Raw genomic sequence first — 21,186 nt, forward strand, 5'->3', positions numbered from 1 at the left:
GACTGTATCAATTCTATTTAAAAGTGTCTTTGTGGACTTTCCTGTCTGTTTTTTGTGTTTCAGATGACGTTTCGACCTTTGTCTTGAGTGCTGAAGAATTTCTTAAACAACTGGATTGTAATATTAGTACGTTAAAGCTAAAGGTGTAGTGAAACAGCGATATTATACGAGTATCGTATCGTGAAGCTGCGATATGATTGTATCGTCCAATACGATACGATTTATATATCTTCACGAAATTTGGCAAGCTTTCAGTAAACATTATAAGTGTTTTGTACAGAAAGAATGAGAATTTCTAATACAGTATTTTTGCTAAAAATTAACGATTCAATAAAGTAAGATGTGTATTGAGTACTACATGTTGTCTTCATTTCTTTTATCAAAAACATTACATGCAAAATAACATAACAAATTAACAAAACAAAATAGACAGACAGATATTAACTTGTTTATATTTTACTTCTCTTACCAGCTGCCATTTAGTTGATCAAACCTGAGAATTTGAAAAACACTGTAAAGTGTGAAGTAGTTAAATAAGACAATGTTAGTAATATAGATAATAAATTACAGACAAGACTGTCAAACTTTGTAACAAAATGTTGGTAAAACTTTTGTATCTAGATACGTATCGTATCGTGGCACCAATATCTAGACATGTATCATATCGACTACTATGATGAGATATGCAGCCCTGGTTAAAGATAAAAAACGTTGAAACCCCGTTTGTCCGCCAACTTATTAATGCCACCACAAGTTGCATTATGGATTTTCATATCTAGAACTGGGACTGTTTAATAGTAAAACGAGTTAAAAATGGGCCATCGCGAGGTCTATTTTTTCTAGTGAGTTGGCTGTCTTCTAGTTATTTTGTTTCGTTAAATAAACTTCGTGGAAGTGGATTGCTTATTTTCTCACACTATAAGTTTAAACCAGTCTCTGCAAGTAAAACATTGAGGTTTTATGCCTTATTGTTAAAATCACGAGTTAATAAAACGATTCGTATTTTCAGAATCAGTCTTCGAGCAGCATATATTTAAAAAATTGTCTTCCAACTAAAAAAATAAAAGTTTTTTTTGTTCTGGGTTTAATTCCGAATTTCGATGTTCATATCGCTATGTCAAGTACAACAAACACATATTCTTTGGTGTTGTATCCTATGGGACAGCGGTAAGTCTACAGCTTTGCAACGCTAAAATCAGGGATTGGATTCCCCTCGGTGGACACAGCAGATATAGCCCGATTTAGCTTTGCTATCAAATACACACACGCTATGATGTTCCTCCGTGCAGCAGTATTGATAAAATGTTTTCCATCTTCAGGGTATCATATCCATCTCCTACAATCTTCAGGGTATTATATCCACCTCCTACCATCTTCAGGGTATTATATCCATCTCCTACCATCTTCAGGGTATTATATCAATCTCCTACCATCTTCAGGGTATTATATCCATCTCCTACCATCTTCAGGGTATTATATCAATCTCCTACCATCTTCAGGGTATTATATCCCACCTTATCATGCCTACCTTTTAAATTATTTTTCTCAAAAATGTGAAGTTTCAACACGGGCTAATTTATTAAGTACAAACTTTTCTTTTGACAAGAGCAGTCAATAAAAATGTATTGATCTTTAAGCCAGATAAAACCAAGATAAAAAGTAATTCAAAATCATGAATACATCTAGCTGACACGTGTTTCAGTACGGTATGTAAATGACCGCAGAAAAACAAGAACAAATATTTCATTACTACAGACGGCAAAGGTTCAAATCAATTTACGTCGATACAGAATACGGATAATGTGGAACCAAAGTAATGTTGAAAAATCTGAATTTATGATGTACACGTCCTTTTCAAATCTACAGTTTTCACTATGTAATTTAGTGTTCGCGACTGTTAGAATCTTTGTACATAACATTTAAAGTGATCTCTCTTTTTTTTTAAACATCTGTCGAGTTTGTTATTACAACTAGTCCTACTTGTCGTGTTAAAGTTATACGTGTCTTCCATAATTTAGAAAGAAATATCCCGTTTATTAATTTCGTAAAATTAATCTTGTTACAAATTGATGATAGCGAAGTGACGTGCATGAAATGCCTCTCTACCTCACCGTCTGTAACTCTGTTCATGAGGTAGACGTATGAAAAATGATGAATACGACAAGAGAAAATAGGTCACGTCAGGAAAATTATTAAAAAGTAAAACGTGTACTATGTGCTTCATACCAAAGGTCAAGCTGATACACTTAGGCTCCATATAAAAGGTCATGTATTTTACTGGATACAGCTTCTAAAAGGTCATGTATTTTACTAGATACAGCTCCTAAAAAGTCATTTATTTTACTGGATACAGCTCCATATAAAAGGTCATGTATTTTACTGGATATAGCTTCTAAAAGGTCATGTATTTTACTGGATACAGCTCCTAAAAAGTCATTTATTTTACTGGATACAGCTCCTGAAAAGTCATGTATTTTACTGGATACAGCTTCTAAAAAGTCATTTATTTTACTGGATACAGCTCCTGAAAAGTCAAGTATTTTACTGGATACAGCTCCAAATTTAAACTAAATATATTAAAGTTAGCTTTATATTGTGTTTTCCAAGTCAATTTATTTTTATATTTACGTTTATTTATTTTTTAACACGATTTTATATCTTTCACAGGCTCAGTGTAAAGAAAGATACTACTGAAGTATGATTGGACAGCGAAAGTGGACATTCTTGTTCGGATCTATGTCACTGACCGTTTTTCTTTTCTTAGCATTGAAAGGTAAAATGAAATCTTAACCTTAACCGTGAAATACTAGTAATGTTGTTTAAAATATACATTCTCTATAGCTGGAGCCACTTTATTAGGACCTATGTACCCTTTGAGACTTTGGCCTGATTTCAGCTGCAGGTGCAAATTAGGTTGATCACATGATGTGTCAGATTATCCCTGTAGCATTATAAGTCATATTTATAAGGCATATTTATAGTTAGTCTAACAGATATGGGCAAAGATATTGAAGAGTTCCAAATCGGAATGACAGTGGGTGAACATCTATCAGGTCCCTTATTGGCCAATCCCTCTAGAGTCTTGTTGTGGATTCGTGGTTTGAGGCATGTTTTTGTGGCATACCCTTGACTTCTCGGTTCCTTTAGAAGGTTGAATGAATGTCGAATCTTTCCCCGGCATCATTTCTGATCAAGTGCATTCAGCGATGCCTCATATGTACCTTGATGAAACACAGATACTTTCAAGAAGACAATGCTTCCATCCAACGTGCCCATATTGTGCGTGCATGGCTGGAGGAACACGGCGGAGGCATCAGGCGTTTACCATGGAAACCAAAACCTCCGATCTAAATCCAACTTAGACGCATTCGTCAACACGATCCTTTGCTTATTTCGCTCCATGAATTGCGTACAATATTAGTGAATGATTGGGTAGAAGTCCCTCAAGACAACTTCCAGAACCTTGTAGATGATATACCACGTCGTATCATAGCTGTTATTTGGGCAAAAGATGGTCGATCTCGTTATTAGATGTAGGTCCTAGTAAAGTGACAAACGAATGAGTATTTGTTAAGGCTTAAACAAAGATCAGGAAAGAGTTCAATATAAAGATGCAATTAACCAAGTATAAACTTTATAGAATATATTTTTCTGTTGACAAAATGTACTTTCTTTTTCAGGGCGCTGTTAACCTATTACAATCTAAACTTTTTGACTATGTTGTTGTGACGTTCTATTTTCAATGTCCAATCAAATATTGCACAATACTGATTTCCATCCAAAGAAACCTTTAATCAAAAAACTTTGAAATTGTTCGTTTGAATCTCAAGCAACCCTTCCATTATTATTCCATTACCTTTGCTTAATTAGTTAGTAACAACACCAATTAATTAATAAGTTTGATCCGAATAACATTAAAGCATAATCCTGTTCTTCTCATAATGAATGTTTTGTTTAAATCCTGCATACACACACACACATATATATATACATTTTGGTAAGTACTGTTTCATTTAATACATCCCCTCCCCAGTGACACAGTGGTATGTCTGCTGACTTGTACCCCGAAAAACCGGGTTTCGATACCCGTAGTTAGCTTTGCAAGTAGAAAAACAGCAACTGTTTCTATGTTTGATACTCGTGTGCACACAGAACCTGATTCAGATAGTATTACATGAAATATTAGAAAGAATCTGATATTGAAAAATATAATGCGAAAAATAACATATTTTAGAAAACAAAGCGAAGAGATTACTTACTGAATGAAAACGAGTTTGCTTTTAAATCTCCTGAAGAAATGTATCTTGAAGTGCCTCAAGTAACGAGGTTCTTTAGCTTCTACAGCAAACACGATGAACTTTCTCGTTTTTAAACAAACTTTAGTGAAATTGTTCGTCCAGAGTTCTAAGTGGTGGTAATAGTAGTTATATTTCTGCTTGAAGCATGAGAAAATGTCAATACTGAGTTCAATGAAACTGACGATCACTAAGTATATACAGAACTCTCGACCACGAGATACCTCGGGCTCATGATCTTTAATGTATTAACTTATAATCCAGAGAAATAAGCTACGATTCTTACGACGCCCGATTTCAGCTCTCAAGTTTACCATTGAGCCACTTGGGGCAGATTTTTGCAAAACTTCGTGTTAAAATATGTATAAGGTCTAATAATAAAGCCCCCCCCCCCCAGTGGCACAGCGGGATGTCTACAGACTTACAATGCTAGAAACCGGTTTTCGATACCCGTGGTAGGCAGAGCACAGATAGCCCATTGTGTAGCTTTGTGCTTAACTTCAAACAAACAAACAAACCTAATAATAAAATGTATTAAAGTATTGTGACTCTTTATATAATTCTAGCAAGAAAATATTTTCATAAAATCAGACATTAAAATTGTAAGTACAAATTAATAAATATCTTTATCAATGAAATATGTATTGATCTTTTTAAAATTCGGACTAGCATTGGACATTTTAGAACTATTCTTCCCAATATTTCTATAAAATTTATTGATTACATAATCTGTGCACATCTTTCAGGACGAGTCGTGTCCTAGTGGCTATCATGCCCAAATTGTGGTTCCGAGGGTTTGTGGTTCGCTTGCGTTATAAGGGTGATGGTCACATCCCACTTTTCGATATCCCCTTGAGAGTTGTCGGTAGTCTGTTGATCAGCTGCCTTCCCTCTAGCTGTTAGCTCAAAATTAAGAACCGCTATGCCTTAGTATACCTTTGCGCGAAAATTCTAAACTGATCAAATACTTCTTTCTAGGATTTCAAAACTTGTTGGCAGTTACTATTTTACCAACCAAATCTTTCCTTAAAATAACTGATATATAGATTATGTCAAATATCATTAAATAGCAAAGTTTAATTTCTTTATTTTTTTAAACTCGTACAAACAACTTTACACCTTAGAAGTCCTGAGGGATCCTACTGTTGGCATTTACCTTAAAATATGTTTAACATTTTTGGTGGCTGGTGGCTAGAGCGCTCGACTCGCAATCTGCGAGTTACGCCCTTTCAGCCGTGGAGTCGTTATAAAGTGACTGTCAGTCCAACTATTTGGTGTTAAAAGAGTAGCCCAAGAATTAGCAGTGGGTGATGTTGACTAACTGCCTTCCCTCGAGTCTACCACTTCTAAATTAGTGACAGTTAGCACAGATAGCCTTTGAGTAGCTCTGCGCGAAATTCATAAACAAACAAAACATTTTTTCTTACTGTTATCATACCTCTCCAAGAATAGCTTTATTCTCCTTTTCCCACTAACATCAGTGAATATTGTCTAATTAAAATTTCCAAAAGTCAAAATTAATAATAATATAGATCTACAATTAATCATGTATATAATTTATATTCATGTTAACTTTGAAATCTACGAAATAGTTTATTAGAATATAGCCACGAGGTCGTTGAAAATTGAAACGTTGATCGAAACGTGCCAACAATTGGCGTAATTTTTTTTTCAGGAAAAAAAAAGTGAACCCAAGCATCGCCAGTAGGAATTTTTCGAATGACGCTTAGACAGCTAATTGGTTATTCTAAATTATAGTTTCATGCGTTTAAAAACATACTAACACATTTTTCTGCACATGTTCCTTTTTTAATCAGGCTTTATTGATGCCATTTGTCACGTCAAGTTTCAAAAAGCTATGACACTGTTAGAAATTATTTAGATACATTCAAAAATATTGAAATTCCGAGAGTTTACGAGTGATATATATATACAAAACAATTTATTTGATAAAACTAAACATTTTAAGCGATAAAAAAAAGACATATTTCATACTTTTCCATTCTTAAAGATGGCATATTTTATATCATACCTGACATCGACACAATGTAACAAAATGCTTTAGGAAGCTGACTCATACACGGTAGTTATTGAGAATGCCGGGAAGAATCTCATGATAATTAGTCAACAACTAATTTAACTTAATATGTTTCATGCCCTCTTTATCCCCCCCCCCCCAGTGCAGATTTTAATTTGCTTTTAACATTAACTACTCCAAGAAAAATCTCTTTAACACTTGCCACACGAGCTAGCTCAGCATCTTTTAGTACTGAGCCTAGGATGGTCAACAGAGTGGGCATTCCGGAAACCAGTGATTTAGGGTTATTTCGATAGATCTAGATGAATGAAGCTCGGCACAATTTCTAAAATGAACAAAAAAACAACAACAACTAAATGTTTTTGAAAACATGACAAGATGAAATCTATATGAATTATTCTATTGTGGTACCATACTGAGCTTTATACCATCCTTCTTATATTTACTATTCATTGCAGAAATGGCATTTTTAATTTGAGAATCGCTAGGAAATCATCTTCTAATACGTCTATTTCAACTTCAATATTGTATCTTTGGGCTTTACTGTAGCGTTAGTTTCACAAATTATTGAATCTAATGATTTCTTATATATGATTCTAATCTCTCGTTTTGAACATACCGATATTTTTGTGCCTTTGTTTTATGTTTCGCTGCCAATCCAATAATCAGTTGACGAATCTCCGACTCAGCTGGTATGTCAAATTGATTGGGATATCTTCGAATAAGTATTTTCCCTTATCCGACCTAGACCACGGTTTTATCTTAATCGCTACACTTAAACCATCACATTCACAAAGACATCAAGAACATTTCAAGCATGTTTCGTAGCTACATAGTTTTACTTTACAATTTGCAAGTTTACTTCTCCATGTTGGCTCTCATTGTCATGGGTCTTGTCCAGCGATATAGACTTTGAAAATAGTACCAAATGTTTTCTTTTTTTGTCTAACCAAAACAATCCAAACCTTTCCCGGATGACTTTTTTTTTATCCACCTCATAATGCCGGGCTGGCTCGTGTGACAAATGTTAAAATGGCCTAAGATCCTCCCGCAATGTAAAAACACTTTAACGATGTGTCGTAATTTCATGAAACCAAAATTCTGGAGGAGGACTCTCACATTACTTGTTTTTAAACAATAAGCAAAGCCTTCTATTGAAATTCCTGGATGTGATGCTGTCAATAGTCAAGATCCCAAGTAACGAACTTGTCAACTAATTTTAATTCTGTTATCGGATTTTTTGACAGCATTTAAGACGCTAGGGTTATAGAAGAAATATAGTGACTGTCCATTCTCAAATTTGTCTATTTTCTGATCATGAAAAATAACAGACTCAAACACAAACACTATAAAACTATAGAACCAAAATGAACAATCCATCAAATAATAATGAGAAAATTTTTCCTAACAGACTTTATATTTAAAATAAAAGTACCAAGTCTAAAATATACATATTGATGATGGCCTGCCAAAACAAAAGTTTCCTGTTGAAAATGGATATCAACAGAAAATATATTGGTACTTGAAATATTCATCCTGCTCCTCAGATGCGCATGTGAGATCTAAGACAAACACGCAGAGGTTAGAAACATCGTAGTCAGTAGTTAAAACTAGAAGAAAAATTAAAACTTTTTTAGCACAGCGTAGAGACGAGTGTAAAGCAATTGTTAGAAGTTCTGAAGGTCATACTGAGGTGACCCCAGCACAAAGTATACGTTTACGAATACGTTGATTCATTTTACATGTTACTGTATATTGTGCGGATTTTAGCATAATTTAGGAGAAGTGGAAAAAAATGGGATGGCGAGGCAAGATGGGGTATCTTCCTTGTAGCTACAGTGAGTGTCACAATTTCTATACTTTTGTAAGATGCTGTTATAGCTCTCTGTGTATGACCATTCACTCTAACTGTACCTGGTGGGACGCAGTCTTCAATACTGACGTGAGACAACTTGAAGCTACACCTCAAGGATTGTGATTTTGTTATAAAATACTCCGGACTTAAGTTCAGTCAAACACCTGACATCCGATATCTTGAACACTGCAACACAACTACACTCGTGGACGTCACTAGAAATGATATCATGCTTACTGCATCCATCATGTGTCAAAGCCTAGAGGTATAGATGCGACATCTAGAAGACTAGGTAACATAGGTGTCTATGGTATTAAATTTCCACGTGATATAGCGAATGGTACTCTTCTTTATCACGTTATTACAGGCTGTAACTAGATAATGTTTCAAAAATAGGAAAAAATTCAGCATAGAACATTCACACTTTCTGTGTGTTCGTTCGATGATAGTGTTGTATGTTCAGTTGCATTATTTGTCTGCAGTTTCAGCGTCTACTGAAACACCAATAAGTAGTTTGGGACGCTCAAGTTCAGGCAATGCAAGACAATCATTGACAATTTGTCTCGAACAAAAGATTCCCTAACTCTGCATGCCAGTTATGCAAATTACCAGACCTTTGTGTGAAAACACTGACTGACACCCACACCTGTTCTACCATCTCTGCTGGAAAGTGGTTGATACCTGATAGACAACCATTATTTTCCAAAGCTGTTAACCAGAAATTCATTGTCAGCTGAAAACTTGGAAGTGGAATCAAATTGATTTCAAGATAAATAATACCCAATGCCACAACCGTCAATCACATACACGAGACATAACCTAAGTTACACAGGTGTGTTTGTCTTTTTCCAAACTTGGTTCATCTCCTCCCCCAAAGAAAAACTTTGAAGCCTATAGTTACAATGTAGTTTGTTCGTCTAAAACAATAAATTAAACTCAGATGTATACCTTGAAAACTATCTTACATTATTGCGTAAATTCTTTCCAACAATTTTGCATTTTTTCCTTTCTATAAGTCTCCCGATGGGAAATCGGTAAGTTTACGGACTTAAAACACAAAAATCCGGGGTTCGATTCCCCGCGGTGGACACGGCAGATAACCCAATGTGGATTTCTTAAAACAAAACAAATCCAACCCTTTCTGCAAGAACGCCAGTAATAAACAATGCACATTTCTAACTTCAATGCAAAATTGAAAATGGAGACATAAATTCCTGTTATTTATCAATAATTTGGAAACATTAACATTGTTGTCAAACTGTACACAAAAGGTTTAGCGGACTTACTTTTAGACACGTGTTACTGTCTGACGCCATCTCTCTCACGCACTGATTGTAAGACAAATACGTTCTCAGGAGCTGAGAGGGCTTGATCAGGGGTTTATGTACGTGTGTACAGATGTTTGTGAAATATTAAAATAAAAGTATCATATTCTGTTATTTAAAACTGTGAAAATAAATACCATGTAATTTTACTCAGATATATCTAGGAAAACATATTTTCAGTTTTATATCACTAAAAGTTTTCAAGTGCTAACTTTTGGGTTAAACGTTCGTATTTTTTTATGAGGAAATTGTTATAGTTTTACAAACCAAGAAGAACCCCAACCCTGACTTTGTTTACATGCAGCCTGACGTATCACGCTGAGCACAGTGCATAGAGTACGCTTTCATAGAAACTTCCAGTTGTAAATCCGGCCTGATTGTAGTGATTCTGTAACGTTGTTGTACTGTACGGGGCTCCCCAGTGGCACAGCGGCATTTCTGTGGATTTACAACGCTAGAAGCTGGGTTTCGATACTTGTGGAGGGCAGAGCCCAGATAGCCCATTGTGTTGCTTTGTGCTTAACTTCAAACAAACAAGTATTGTACGGAAATGTATTTGTTTCTTTAAAAAATACGAATTTCCAGTTTAGCAACAACAACTATAGAGGGCGCATCCAAATCACTGAGTATCACAATAAACATAAACAATCAGTCGTTTCATTTAATGGGAATAGGTAGTATCGTCTTTTTTTATTAATGCTCCTCCTCTTTCAGTGGCTCAGCGATAAGTTGCAAAAATCTGGTTTCGATCTCCGTGGCGAGCACAGAACAGATAGTCCATTGTTTATCTTGCACTTAACAACAAACAGACAAACAAACTTCTATGTTTTAATTCTAATTTTGCGGTATCAAAATTAAGAGTGAAACGGATTAACCTTTGGTATTAATTTGCTAAACTTACACATAACTCATTAATGAGAGTAAATTTTATTTATGTCGCTTGTAACATTAAGTAGATATGGATTAAGAACTGACTTTTAATGTGCCTTTTTTGTTTTGTTTAATCTTAGAACGTTTTACCAGATTATGTGTTAAAGAGAACTATATTTTTTTCTTATTTTCCAAAGTTGTCATACTCCGATAGAAAAATAAAATAAAAAATCCGATGTCCAGTCTGCTATTCGATTTATTACATATCGCTAAGTTAGATCAATTTCAGGAAATACCGCCCTTCATCAATAACCCGTGAGAAAGACATGCCAAAGAATAAAACCAGGTTTCTTACACAGTGGTGACATCCAAGCAATATAGATGGATCTGTAGCAACATTTTGAAAAATATAGTAGATCTCAACTATTTTGTATAGCAGAAGGATGAATCTATAGAAACTCTGTTACAAAATAAATAAAACACGTTCTCTGTTACTTCGGAAAAAAATCTAATTGCTATCCAATTCTAAACGTTTAGCCCCTAGTGGCAGGACGATATGTCTGCGGACTTACAACGTTAAAAATCGGGTTTCGATACTTGTGGTGGTCAGAGCACAGATAGCCCTTTGTGTAGCTTTGTGCTTAACTACAAACAAACTTAACGTTTCACAGTTTTAGTTTTATAGGATCTATTTAGTTGTGAACAGATTTTTTTGTAAAACAATCGTGAGACAACATTAAAGAAGGCAAAATGTTTTAATTTTGAAAACTTGTAAACAGTTTAACTAAACAATGACTTTTCACTTTACCTACTTATTTACAATATATAGTGAAATTTCACTGAAACTTGGTAAATAGTGGATAAACGAAATTTTTTCCTGTAGTTGTGCAGTTTAAAGATTTTAGCAGTTCTGGTTCTGGAGGAAATGCTACATAAATTATTCTCAATAGTCAGCAAATGAAAATGACTTATACGGAATATTATTCGCAAGGACCCTTGTCTGCGAAACTTTCTAAGAAGTTCTTTGGTTGTCTGTAAATAAGTTTTTTGGAACTCAAGTTCAAAAATGTTTTGTATATAGTTATGAAAATCAGAGGGACGCTGGAATTTGAAAGCAACTTAATGATGGTAAAAAAAAAAAAAACTTATAAAATTTTATGTTAAACATTTCTAACTTTTATTCGATGATGTAAAACTGAAACGAAGAAAAAAGCATTAACTCTGTAGCAAGTGCAACGGTACACAATCTATATTGAATCAGTGCTAAACGTCATCCACAGCCTTGATAAGAAACCTCCTTACGTTGATATCCTAATTTATCTTATACATTTTATTAAAACGAAGATCATAACTTCAAAATGATATACTCGCTGTTCAGCACCTTTACATGTCTGCTACTTTTAGCAGACCAAATTATGTAATACATTAGTTTAAACACAGAACTACTGCAAACTACTGAATTCAAAATCAAAATAATTTACAATCGGAAATACCTGAAACACTGGCTAATCACTAATCACTGACTAATTCTAATTACTGGATAATTCTAATCACTCATCTCATAATTCAGTGTACGACATTACTGAAATATTTGAGGGTATGAACTTATCTTGATAAAATGAAGGTAATAAATTATTCATATGATTTATTACTCGCCAAAGTTCTTGGCAATTTATCGTGCAAACTAAACAACATATTATATATATATATGTAAACGTAGTTTTAACGTAGCTTAACACAGTTATTGCTAAATCAAACCTGTAACTTTTGGGAGTCTGTAAATTTCATAACATAAAGTTGTTTGTTTGCAGTAAAGTACACAAGAGCTATCGGCACTGACCATTCCTAATCTTCAACTGATAGACTAGACGATAGGTAGGTAGTTAACAGCACCCACCGCCAGTTCTTGGGCTACTTTAATCGAATAGTAAGACTGGACCGTCACTCTTATAATGCAACCACCGCCCCAACGCGTGGAACGCGATTTTGCAACAAAATACCGCAAACCATGAACCCTGGGATTTACAATCCAGCACACTAAGCTTCAGGCCACACCTGACCATCACCTCATTTTCATCGGTAATGAAATTAAATCATTTTTTAGTGCAAGGAATTAATGGATAACATAAAGGTCTTTGACAATTTTGGAGTTCAACAGACTATTGAGTGAAACCCTAAGATGCATATAACACGCTCTTTGTCCAAGAACATTTTATGGCGAGATCTTACACATAGAAAATATATAATTTTATATTTTGTTGAGGGTAACTTTTAGATTATTAATGAGATTTTTCGTAACTTAATTTATCTTTAACTTCTCACTACAAGATTAAGATTGCATATTTCATGATTGCAAAGTCATTAGTCAAGTTTTTTGTTTTCATCTCTGCATGAAACGGTTATTTATATTTCTTTACCCGCCTCAACTCTTGACCTGTTTTAGATCATTTATTGGTTTTTATGAATACCCTTATTTCAATACTTACCCAAGTAGGTGTGAGATAAGTATATTATTTTAGTATTATTGACAGAGAGTGGAGTAGACGGTTTTAGCAACTAAAAATCCTAGGTTTACATTTTCTCTCAAGTGAAAGTAACTTAACGTATTATCATTCACATGCGCTTTGAGCGCCACATGTGATGCCAATATGAAGCTCTCTTCTAATCTCAAAACAACCAGTTCCTACTGCCACGTTCACGAGAATCAGCTGCATATCAAATCAATGTAGTTGTGTATCACATATGATACTCAGGTGTTTTTGCATCATGTCCTGTGAACCACATGTGATGCACAGGATAGGGATGGGGTTAAATATCTGTATATATTCTTATTTGTTTTAAAATCATACTTATTATGTTAAATAATTATATATCTTAACCCACCTTAAGACCAAAGTTATTATGGTCAATATTATATATTCTTACTTGTCTTAAAATCATATTTATAGTGGTTAATAATTGTATATATTTATCTGCCTTAAAACCAATGATATTATGGTCAATATTATATATTTATACTTGTCTTAAAATCATATTTATTGTGTTAAATAATTATATATCTTAACCCACCTTAAAACCAATGATATTATGGTCAATAATACATATTCTTACTTGTCTTAAAATCATATTTATAGTGGTTAATAATTGTATATCTTTACCTTTATAGAAATCATATCTATTGGCAAATAACCATACATCTTTAAGTGCCTTAAAATCATATTTATTTGGATCAATAATTATATGTATTTACCTACTTTAAAACTATATTTATGGATTAGTATTAACATATCTGTATTTGCCTTAAAATTATAGTCATTGGAAATTTTCTAATACCAAGTGCGATACTGTAAATTTGCTTGTTTCTCAATTTCCGCTTTTCCCATTGTATAGTGGATAACATTATTTGACACATAAAGCAGTATAATCAATCCTTTAGTACTGAACGACTTCAATAAAGATAAGCAAAGTATATTCCACGAAGATATAATTCAATTATACATCTGCTTTGATACCGAACTAATAACATGATGTCGTTTAACTTTCCATTTAATTGCGTCAGTTGCAGGTTAACACCGAAGGTTGTGCGATAAAGTTTTGCGCGCAATAAATGTCATTTAATTATTTCGTTGCCAAAAACCCTCCATGAGTTTAACGAACGAAGAAGGGAATATTAGTTCTGGAAAAGCTGTTCGTCGCGCTTATTGGCTAGAGACCGTTTGGCTCATAGGTGGCCTCCAACCTTAGGATTTAGACTAATAGCTATATTATTTTTTAATTACGTTTCCAGCTTTAAGAAACATTCTGAGATAAAATAGGTCTAGCGTCAAGTAAAGCAAGGAAACGAATTATAAAGTAATCAAATCAAGAGAATTTACTATTTCTTAACACCTTTGATGATATTCCGAGTTATTCATTAACGTTTCTCATGATTTGTTTGTTTGTATTGTTTGTTTGTTTTTAATTATGCACAAAGCTACACAAGGGCTATCTGTGCTCTGCCCACCACAGGTTTCGAAACCCGGTTTCTAGCTTTGTAAGTCCGTAGACATACCGCTGTGCCACTGGGGGGCATTTGTTTGTAATTAAGCACAAAGCTACACCACGCTCTGCCCACCACGGGTATCGAAACCCGGATTCTAGCGTTGTAAGTCCGCAGACATACCGCTGTGCCACTGGGAGAGGCGTTTGGTATGAAGAACGGTAGAATAAGAATGTTAAAAGTCAATTTATTTGTCCATACTATGATACAGCACATTAAAAAGTTGTAAATACATCTTTAGACATTTACTCAAGCTTATGTCGATGTCAAGTGCACTTCTAATCAGCATATCAGAAGAAAGAGACAAGAAAATAGGAAGAAAATGTGAATAATTATTGCAAGAACAAATTATATACATCAGCAAATTATTCAAAGCATGATGACTTTTTCTTACAAAGCTTCTTATCTTTTCTATCCTTTCTATTTATCAGTAATAACAATGACAACAACAAAGAAATGTTTTCTTCTAGACACACACACACGACTGCCTAACTTATTGAAGTGCGTGTTAGCTTGCAGCGAGCTGTGCGTGACGGTTTCATTTCCCTTTACGCCTGCGCAGCATTTCTTTCTGACATTACTCCCTGTTAAAAAGGAATAAAATAGGTATATGCTTGGCGCTCATAACCTTTCGTTACCAACACTAGCTGCAGTGTTATGGAATTTTAATATAATGAGATTTACGTGTGGAGCTCTTGTGTTTACTGAAACACAGCTTTAGTTTTCAACCTATTTCTTTACAACTCAAAAATAATAAAATTTGGTGTTTTATTTTGTGTTAGAACGAAAGCTATAAGAAAGAAATCCGAGTCATTTTTAGGATGATGGCAGAAACGTAAAATTAGGTTATGCGGAAGGACGATGACGTAAAAATAGGTTACGTGGTAGTTACGTATTGAATTTTTGTCATTACTCTGTGACACAAACCTAACTGGAATTAGCCTCCTGGTGGTTCAGCGGTAAGTCTGAGAGTTTATAACCGTAAGAATAGAGTTTCGACACTCGCAGTGGGTAGAGCACGGATAATCCACTATCAAATTTTATGCTTAACATAAATAAATTTGAAATTAAACAATAAATTAATATTAAATAAACCAAGTGTAAAAAGTAAGCCAAAGGATATAATTTCAGACAAATCCTCACGGTAAACTGCATGCCATTATAATAATAGTGAAATTTTCTTAGTCATGTTAGGTACAAAAAAAAAAAGATCAAACACCTTACAGAAAATAGTAATAAGCTACAATAAAATTATAACTTATCTCTACAACAAAGCTTATTTCGTAGTGCTTTTGGTTGAGACATGTTGTTCTGTATTAAATTATTCTTCCAAGAACAATGATAAGATGTAGAGTAGAATCGACGTGTATTTTTTTATCGCAGTTTTGAATTTTATAGTGATTTTTTCTATATTGTAATGGTACAGAGAGGCGTAAAATTTCAAATAAATAGCGTATAATTTTATCTATGTTCTATCAGTTATACAGTAAAAACTACATTTACTTATATATATATATCTTTATATAGATAAAAGCCCTTAGAAAGTCGACATTCTGTAAGAGTTACTTCTTTAAAACTTTCTAGATTCGGAAGTTATGTACAGCCCTGAAAAACAGAACAAAAAATAACGAACACAGACTCAGAATCTGGTATCACGTGACAGATTCAAAATACGCTGTACATCAGTAGAACAGACCTAAAAAATAAAGGAAAAATTAAGCAAAGTAATATACTAAGTACGTTTTTTCAACGACTTTAAAACGGATTTATTGGAATTGTCCATTTCGAAGTGACCAATAGCTGGAGTGGTCAAGCACGTTTATTCAAATATTACATTCACATTCAAATATTATAGCAACCAATTCTGTCACAGTGAAATATTAGAGCAACCAATGCTGTCACCACTAGGTTTATTCGTGTCAAAAGAAGAGACTAGATACATTGTAGTACTTTCCTAACGATTAAGGTGTGTAACAATGTTGTGCTTAGTTAAGTATTAATGGATACAATTACGCACATAGTTAATTGTCCTCAGTGGTTCAGCGACAAGTCTGTAAGATTACAAAGCTAAAAACCGGGTTTTGATACTCGTGCTGCGCAGAGCACAAGATAGCCCATTGTGTAACTTTGTGCTTCACAGCAAATAAACTAAAATTAATCGAACTGTTGGTACTCCTAAACAGTAGTGGCGTGTATTTAGAAATAATTTATAGTGAAAAAACAACAGATAAATCTACCGCGAAGAGTTAAAATGAAAATATTCATATAAATTCAGTTATTAGATATTTACAAATGAAGTTTTTTTTTGAATATTAAGAATATCACTTTCTTTCATAATCACAGTGATCAGAACTTAAATTTAAACATGAAAGATTATTTTGTTACTCCGTGTTATTTTCATTGTCAATAGCTTAATTCTAACGTGAAAATATGATATTAGTTGTATGTATGTTTATCGAGGTTTTCTGTATAAAATTTAAATTGAGTCAGGTTTTCAATTGGCAAAAAAGTGTTTAATACGGAAAATTTTACTAAGATTGTAATAACATTTTCGCAGCTCCTAATATTAAATTCTCTTAGATTTTGATTGAACTAAATTTTGGAACCATCTATAAGAAGAGTAACATTCATTAACTAAAGAGTAAACCAAAACAGCAGTCTGCACAATCTACATTTAATATTCCCGTGAAAAAAGTTTTTCTCCAATCAAACGGTAACAATCTCTTTTTTTAGTACTATTGCTGCGATTGAAAAAAAGAAACAAATAAATCAATGTCTCAAGAATCACATCTGTTGTAGGGTTACCAGGAATTGCAATGAGTTTTTTCCTGTATCACATACTCAATGGTTTGCATGGAAAGCCTCTTAGAACTTATAGGTCTAAGTGCATCTGGCTCGAAACATAGAGTCTTTTAGATGATTATGGAGTACTTATGGTAATACCTTCATGAATACGATTCTCTTTGAGAAAATGTTCGAATTTCTTCTTAAAATTCATTCGACAATTTTGTTTATCAAGAACACTTAATATATTTTCATTTCACATTGTATATCAGTATATCTCTGATGAAAACAAAACTGGGCCGTAATAACCTAAGCCTTCAAATTGTGACATGGCTATAGTTTTTATTCTATGAGATAATGAATTTTCTAGTACGCAACAACAACAAATCAGTAAGTTTCCATAGCAACTGTATATCAGCAGAAACCAGAAAAGTTATCGACATCTTTATTGGTTTCTTCAGTACCAAGAAAAGGTCACAATATTATTGAATAGCTAAGTAACTGTAAATCATTCTAAACATATCCTTCTTAAAAACAAATTAGAATGATACTGATTCAAAGATCAAGTTGATACAAACTAACACTATTTCTGCTACAAAAAATATACTCTCTAGTCTGAAGACTTATATCACTAAAAACCGGGTTTAAATACTTATGATGGGCAGAGAACAGATAGCCCATCGTGTAGCTTTATGCTAACAACAAACAAACAAACATCTACAAAATACGATTCTCCAAATTAACTGTTTTGAAAAATATGAAGGCTATCTGCTAAATCTATCACCTCTAAAATCTGTGGTTCGATACCCGTAGTGGGCACAGCGCATATAACACATCGTGTATCTTTACGCTTAAACAACAACAAAAAATAATAATAATAAATCCTTCTATACATAAATTTTAATATTTTTAGTTTGCACTGCGGTGTTCCTTAGACAATTATTTTTTACAGTATATTTTGCTACTGAATGACTCTTAAGAAGTAAAATAATTTGTTGTGGATGTAATTGGTTCGAACAGTTTCACTTCTCTTTCAGGAGCCGTCTTGTGGCTTGGCGGGCCGGGCGTAGTCCAACGGTTAGTGTACCGGCTAGAGATCCAAGGCTCTGCAGTTTGTGCCCTGTTACAGCTAAGAAAAAACCAAAAAATAGCGCTCCGCAATTTGGGAGTTATAAGAGTGACGGTCAGATCACGTTATTTGATTAGAGTATCCCACGAATTTGTGTGGTGAGTGTTGTTGACTAGCTCTCTTCTCTCTAATCTATCACTTCAAAATTAGGAACGGCTTGCATAAAGTGTTCTTTAGTAGCTTTGCGCGAAATTCGAGGAACAATACTTGACTTGGCAACTTTGGAAACTTATAATTTGCAAATTATTTTCCCAAATGTGAATGTGAATTTTGTAGCGACATATGTTGTTTAAAAAAGTGTGCAATCTGACCAGAATCAGCATTAAAACAATAAAAGTTCAGGCTTAGTTATTTATACAAATAGCTTCACTTCTAGAGAAATATTTTGTTTGTTTGTAGTTAAACACAAACCTAAACAATGGGCTATCTGTTCTCTGCCCACCACGATTATCGAAACCCGGTTTCTAGCGTTGTAAAGATAAATGTTTAAAACACGCACAAAACCTATACAAAAAAAGCAAAAAAAAACCCTTATACTCCGGATATTAAAGGTTTGTTTTTGGATATTCGCAGAAGGCAACATAAGGGCTATATTGAACTACAGTTATCTGACAGAACAGTAGTGCAGGATGGCCCAAAATCATCTTTCCTATTTTTAAACATTTGATAATTAAATAACTAAGGAAATACAACCATGCAGCTTTCAACATCTTTTAGTCCAACTCAAACAATTTATATTGTCATTTTTTCCCCTCTAGTGAGTAGTGTTACCCCATAAAATGGCAACCGTGCAAGAAAAGGCTCAATGCGTCGTTTGACTTGCAGCGTAATTACAGACGTCAGTACAGAAAAGAAGTATGGGAGTATGTTAAGGATATTGTTTATCGCACACACATATATAGCAAACATCACGGAGCTAAAGACCAGGATAACGGACACCACCGTCATTGTAACTGTGGACATGTTGCAATGAACGGGGACTGAAGTCGAATACCGGTTACACGTGCTCAGAGCCATTAATAGTACACGTGTAGAAGTCTACTGACATGTCAATAAAAATTGTTTGAGTTGGGATACAAGATGTTGAAAACTGCTTGGTTATACTTCCTTAGTTAGTTAATTATTAAATTCTAAAATATGAAAGATAATTTTGGACTGCCCTGTATTTGACTCTCACCCTTATAACATTTCCACGTCCCCAAAGTACCAACAAATTGTTTTAGTGTTCATAGGTTTTTAACTCTTGTGTTCACGTAATAAAGCTACGAAGAACAAGGAGATTATAAAGTGCAAACATACAATACACAAAACTATTTCAGGGATGTTATTAGTGATTGTCACGATGTTTTTTGAAACGTACGGTTTGACTATTTTATAAACGAATATGTTATTGAAAATGCTGCTCACGTAATAATGTGTTGAAGAGATAACTGTAAATTGTCATGAAGCGATAATTGTGTCAGATAAGATTCAACTCAATATTCAGGGCATGCGGAGCTTCCCTAATCGACTAATTTAACATGGCTCAAAATCCACCTTCCTATCCACGGTTTGTAAGGTTAGGAATTATTGGGTTTATTGAAACATCCTGTAGAGTTGGTTAATAAACTTCTCCGCTTTACGAAGCCTAAATCTCACTGAAAACAACTTCATCTAAAAGCACGACATCCATAGGCAGTTTACACCATTTAAGGTAATGGGATCTCCAAAATTTTTCATTATCTCTTCAGATGATTCGCTAAATTTCACCATTTTCTTGTTTCACTTTATTTAGTGACATGATTTTTTAACTAGTGAACTTAAATATATAAAAATGCATAACACCTTAAAACAAGCTACATCGTACACGAAACATGATAAAAAGGTCAAGAATATAATGTACATTGCACGAACATAAGTTAAAGCTTTTTTAGATTATGCAACAAAATTATTCTTTCATGTAAGTCAATACATAAAAGTATTAAATTATTTAAACGCAAAACAGTGATACTCAACTGTGAAAAACTGTTAACGTAAGCAAACATTTTAACTATATGAGAATGCACCTCAAAATACACAACAACAACAACAACAGACTTTCATATGATATATATGTGAAACTTCTTTGTTTTTTTGGGATGAGAAATTCGTGAAACCCATTTGCTTGAGTCCGTAACAAACTAAAACACAAAGAAATATCTTCTCTAAGTAAAACTTTTCGTCAGCTTCTTTTCGACACTGCAAAATTTTCTATTCTTTTTTCTAGCATGTTTACGTTTGTTGTCATGGTTATAAGCCTATATGATCATTATAAGTACTCCTCTAACAGCTTGAAAATGAAAGAACTCTCAAGAACCTCCCCCAACTGACAGTCCTCACGATATTAGAACTCACAACCTTCTGTATCACCATAACGTACTTCCAACATGAATACTACCAAGAAGGCCTAGCTATGAGCTCATCTTTCTCACTAATATGCAGTAACCTCTCCACGGAACACTCTGAAAACAACGCCTCAAAACAGCTGCTCTAAGTCCCAGAATTTGTCTCGTATATGTTGACAATATCTTCGCAATCAAGAATTCATGAACCACCAAAAACAGATGACACCCAACGACACAATTCTCAATATAAATAGAAGATGATAACAAACCCCCAATCCTAGACGTGATGGTTACCGAAAGCGGATACACGAAACCCACAGATTCTGAATCGCACCATCCCAAAACTGTAAAGACGGGTGTCATTGATTGTCTAGTTTCCAGAATGTTAAAAAATATAATAGGCCAAATACCAATGTCTTTGGGCCCGGCATGACCAGGTGGATAAGGCGCGCGACTCGCAATCTGAGGGTCGTGGGTTCGAATCCCCG

At 34.1% G+C, this 21,186-nt stretch overlaps 1 protein-coding gene across 6 annotated transcripts in view; it reads left to right on the forward strand.

Moving 5' to 3' along the window:
• LOC106465764 overlaps nt 1-21,186 on the forward strand; it is a 102,736-nt gene that overhangs the window by 59,803 nt on the left and 21,747 nt on the right. For all 6 annotated transcript variants that reach the window (XM_022393695.1, XM_022393696.1, XM_022393699.1 and 3 more), the window contains one exon: nt 2,668-2,773. In XM_022393695.1, the coding sequence (XP_022249403.1) occupies nt 2,698-2,773 (76 nt within the window). In that variant the 5' untranslated portion in view covers nt 2,668-2,697. The remainder of the gene's footprint in view (nt 1-2,667; nt 2,774-21,186) is intronic.

This window comes from Limulus polyphemus, unplaced genomic scaffold (genome assembly GCF_000517525.1).
Source record: "Limulus polyphemus unplaced genomic scaffold, Limulus_polyphemus-2.1.2 Scaffold2045, whole genome shotgun sequence".
NCBI classification, from domain to species: Eukaryota; Metazoa; Arthropoda; class Merostomata; order Xiphosura; family Limulidae; genus Limulus; species Limulus polyphemus.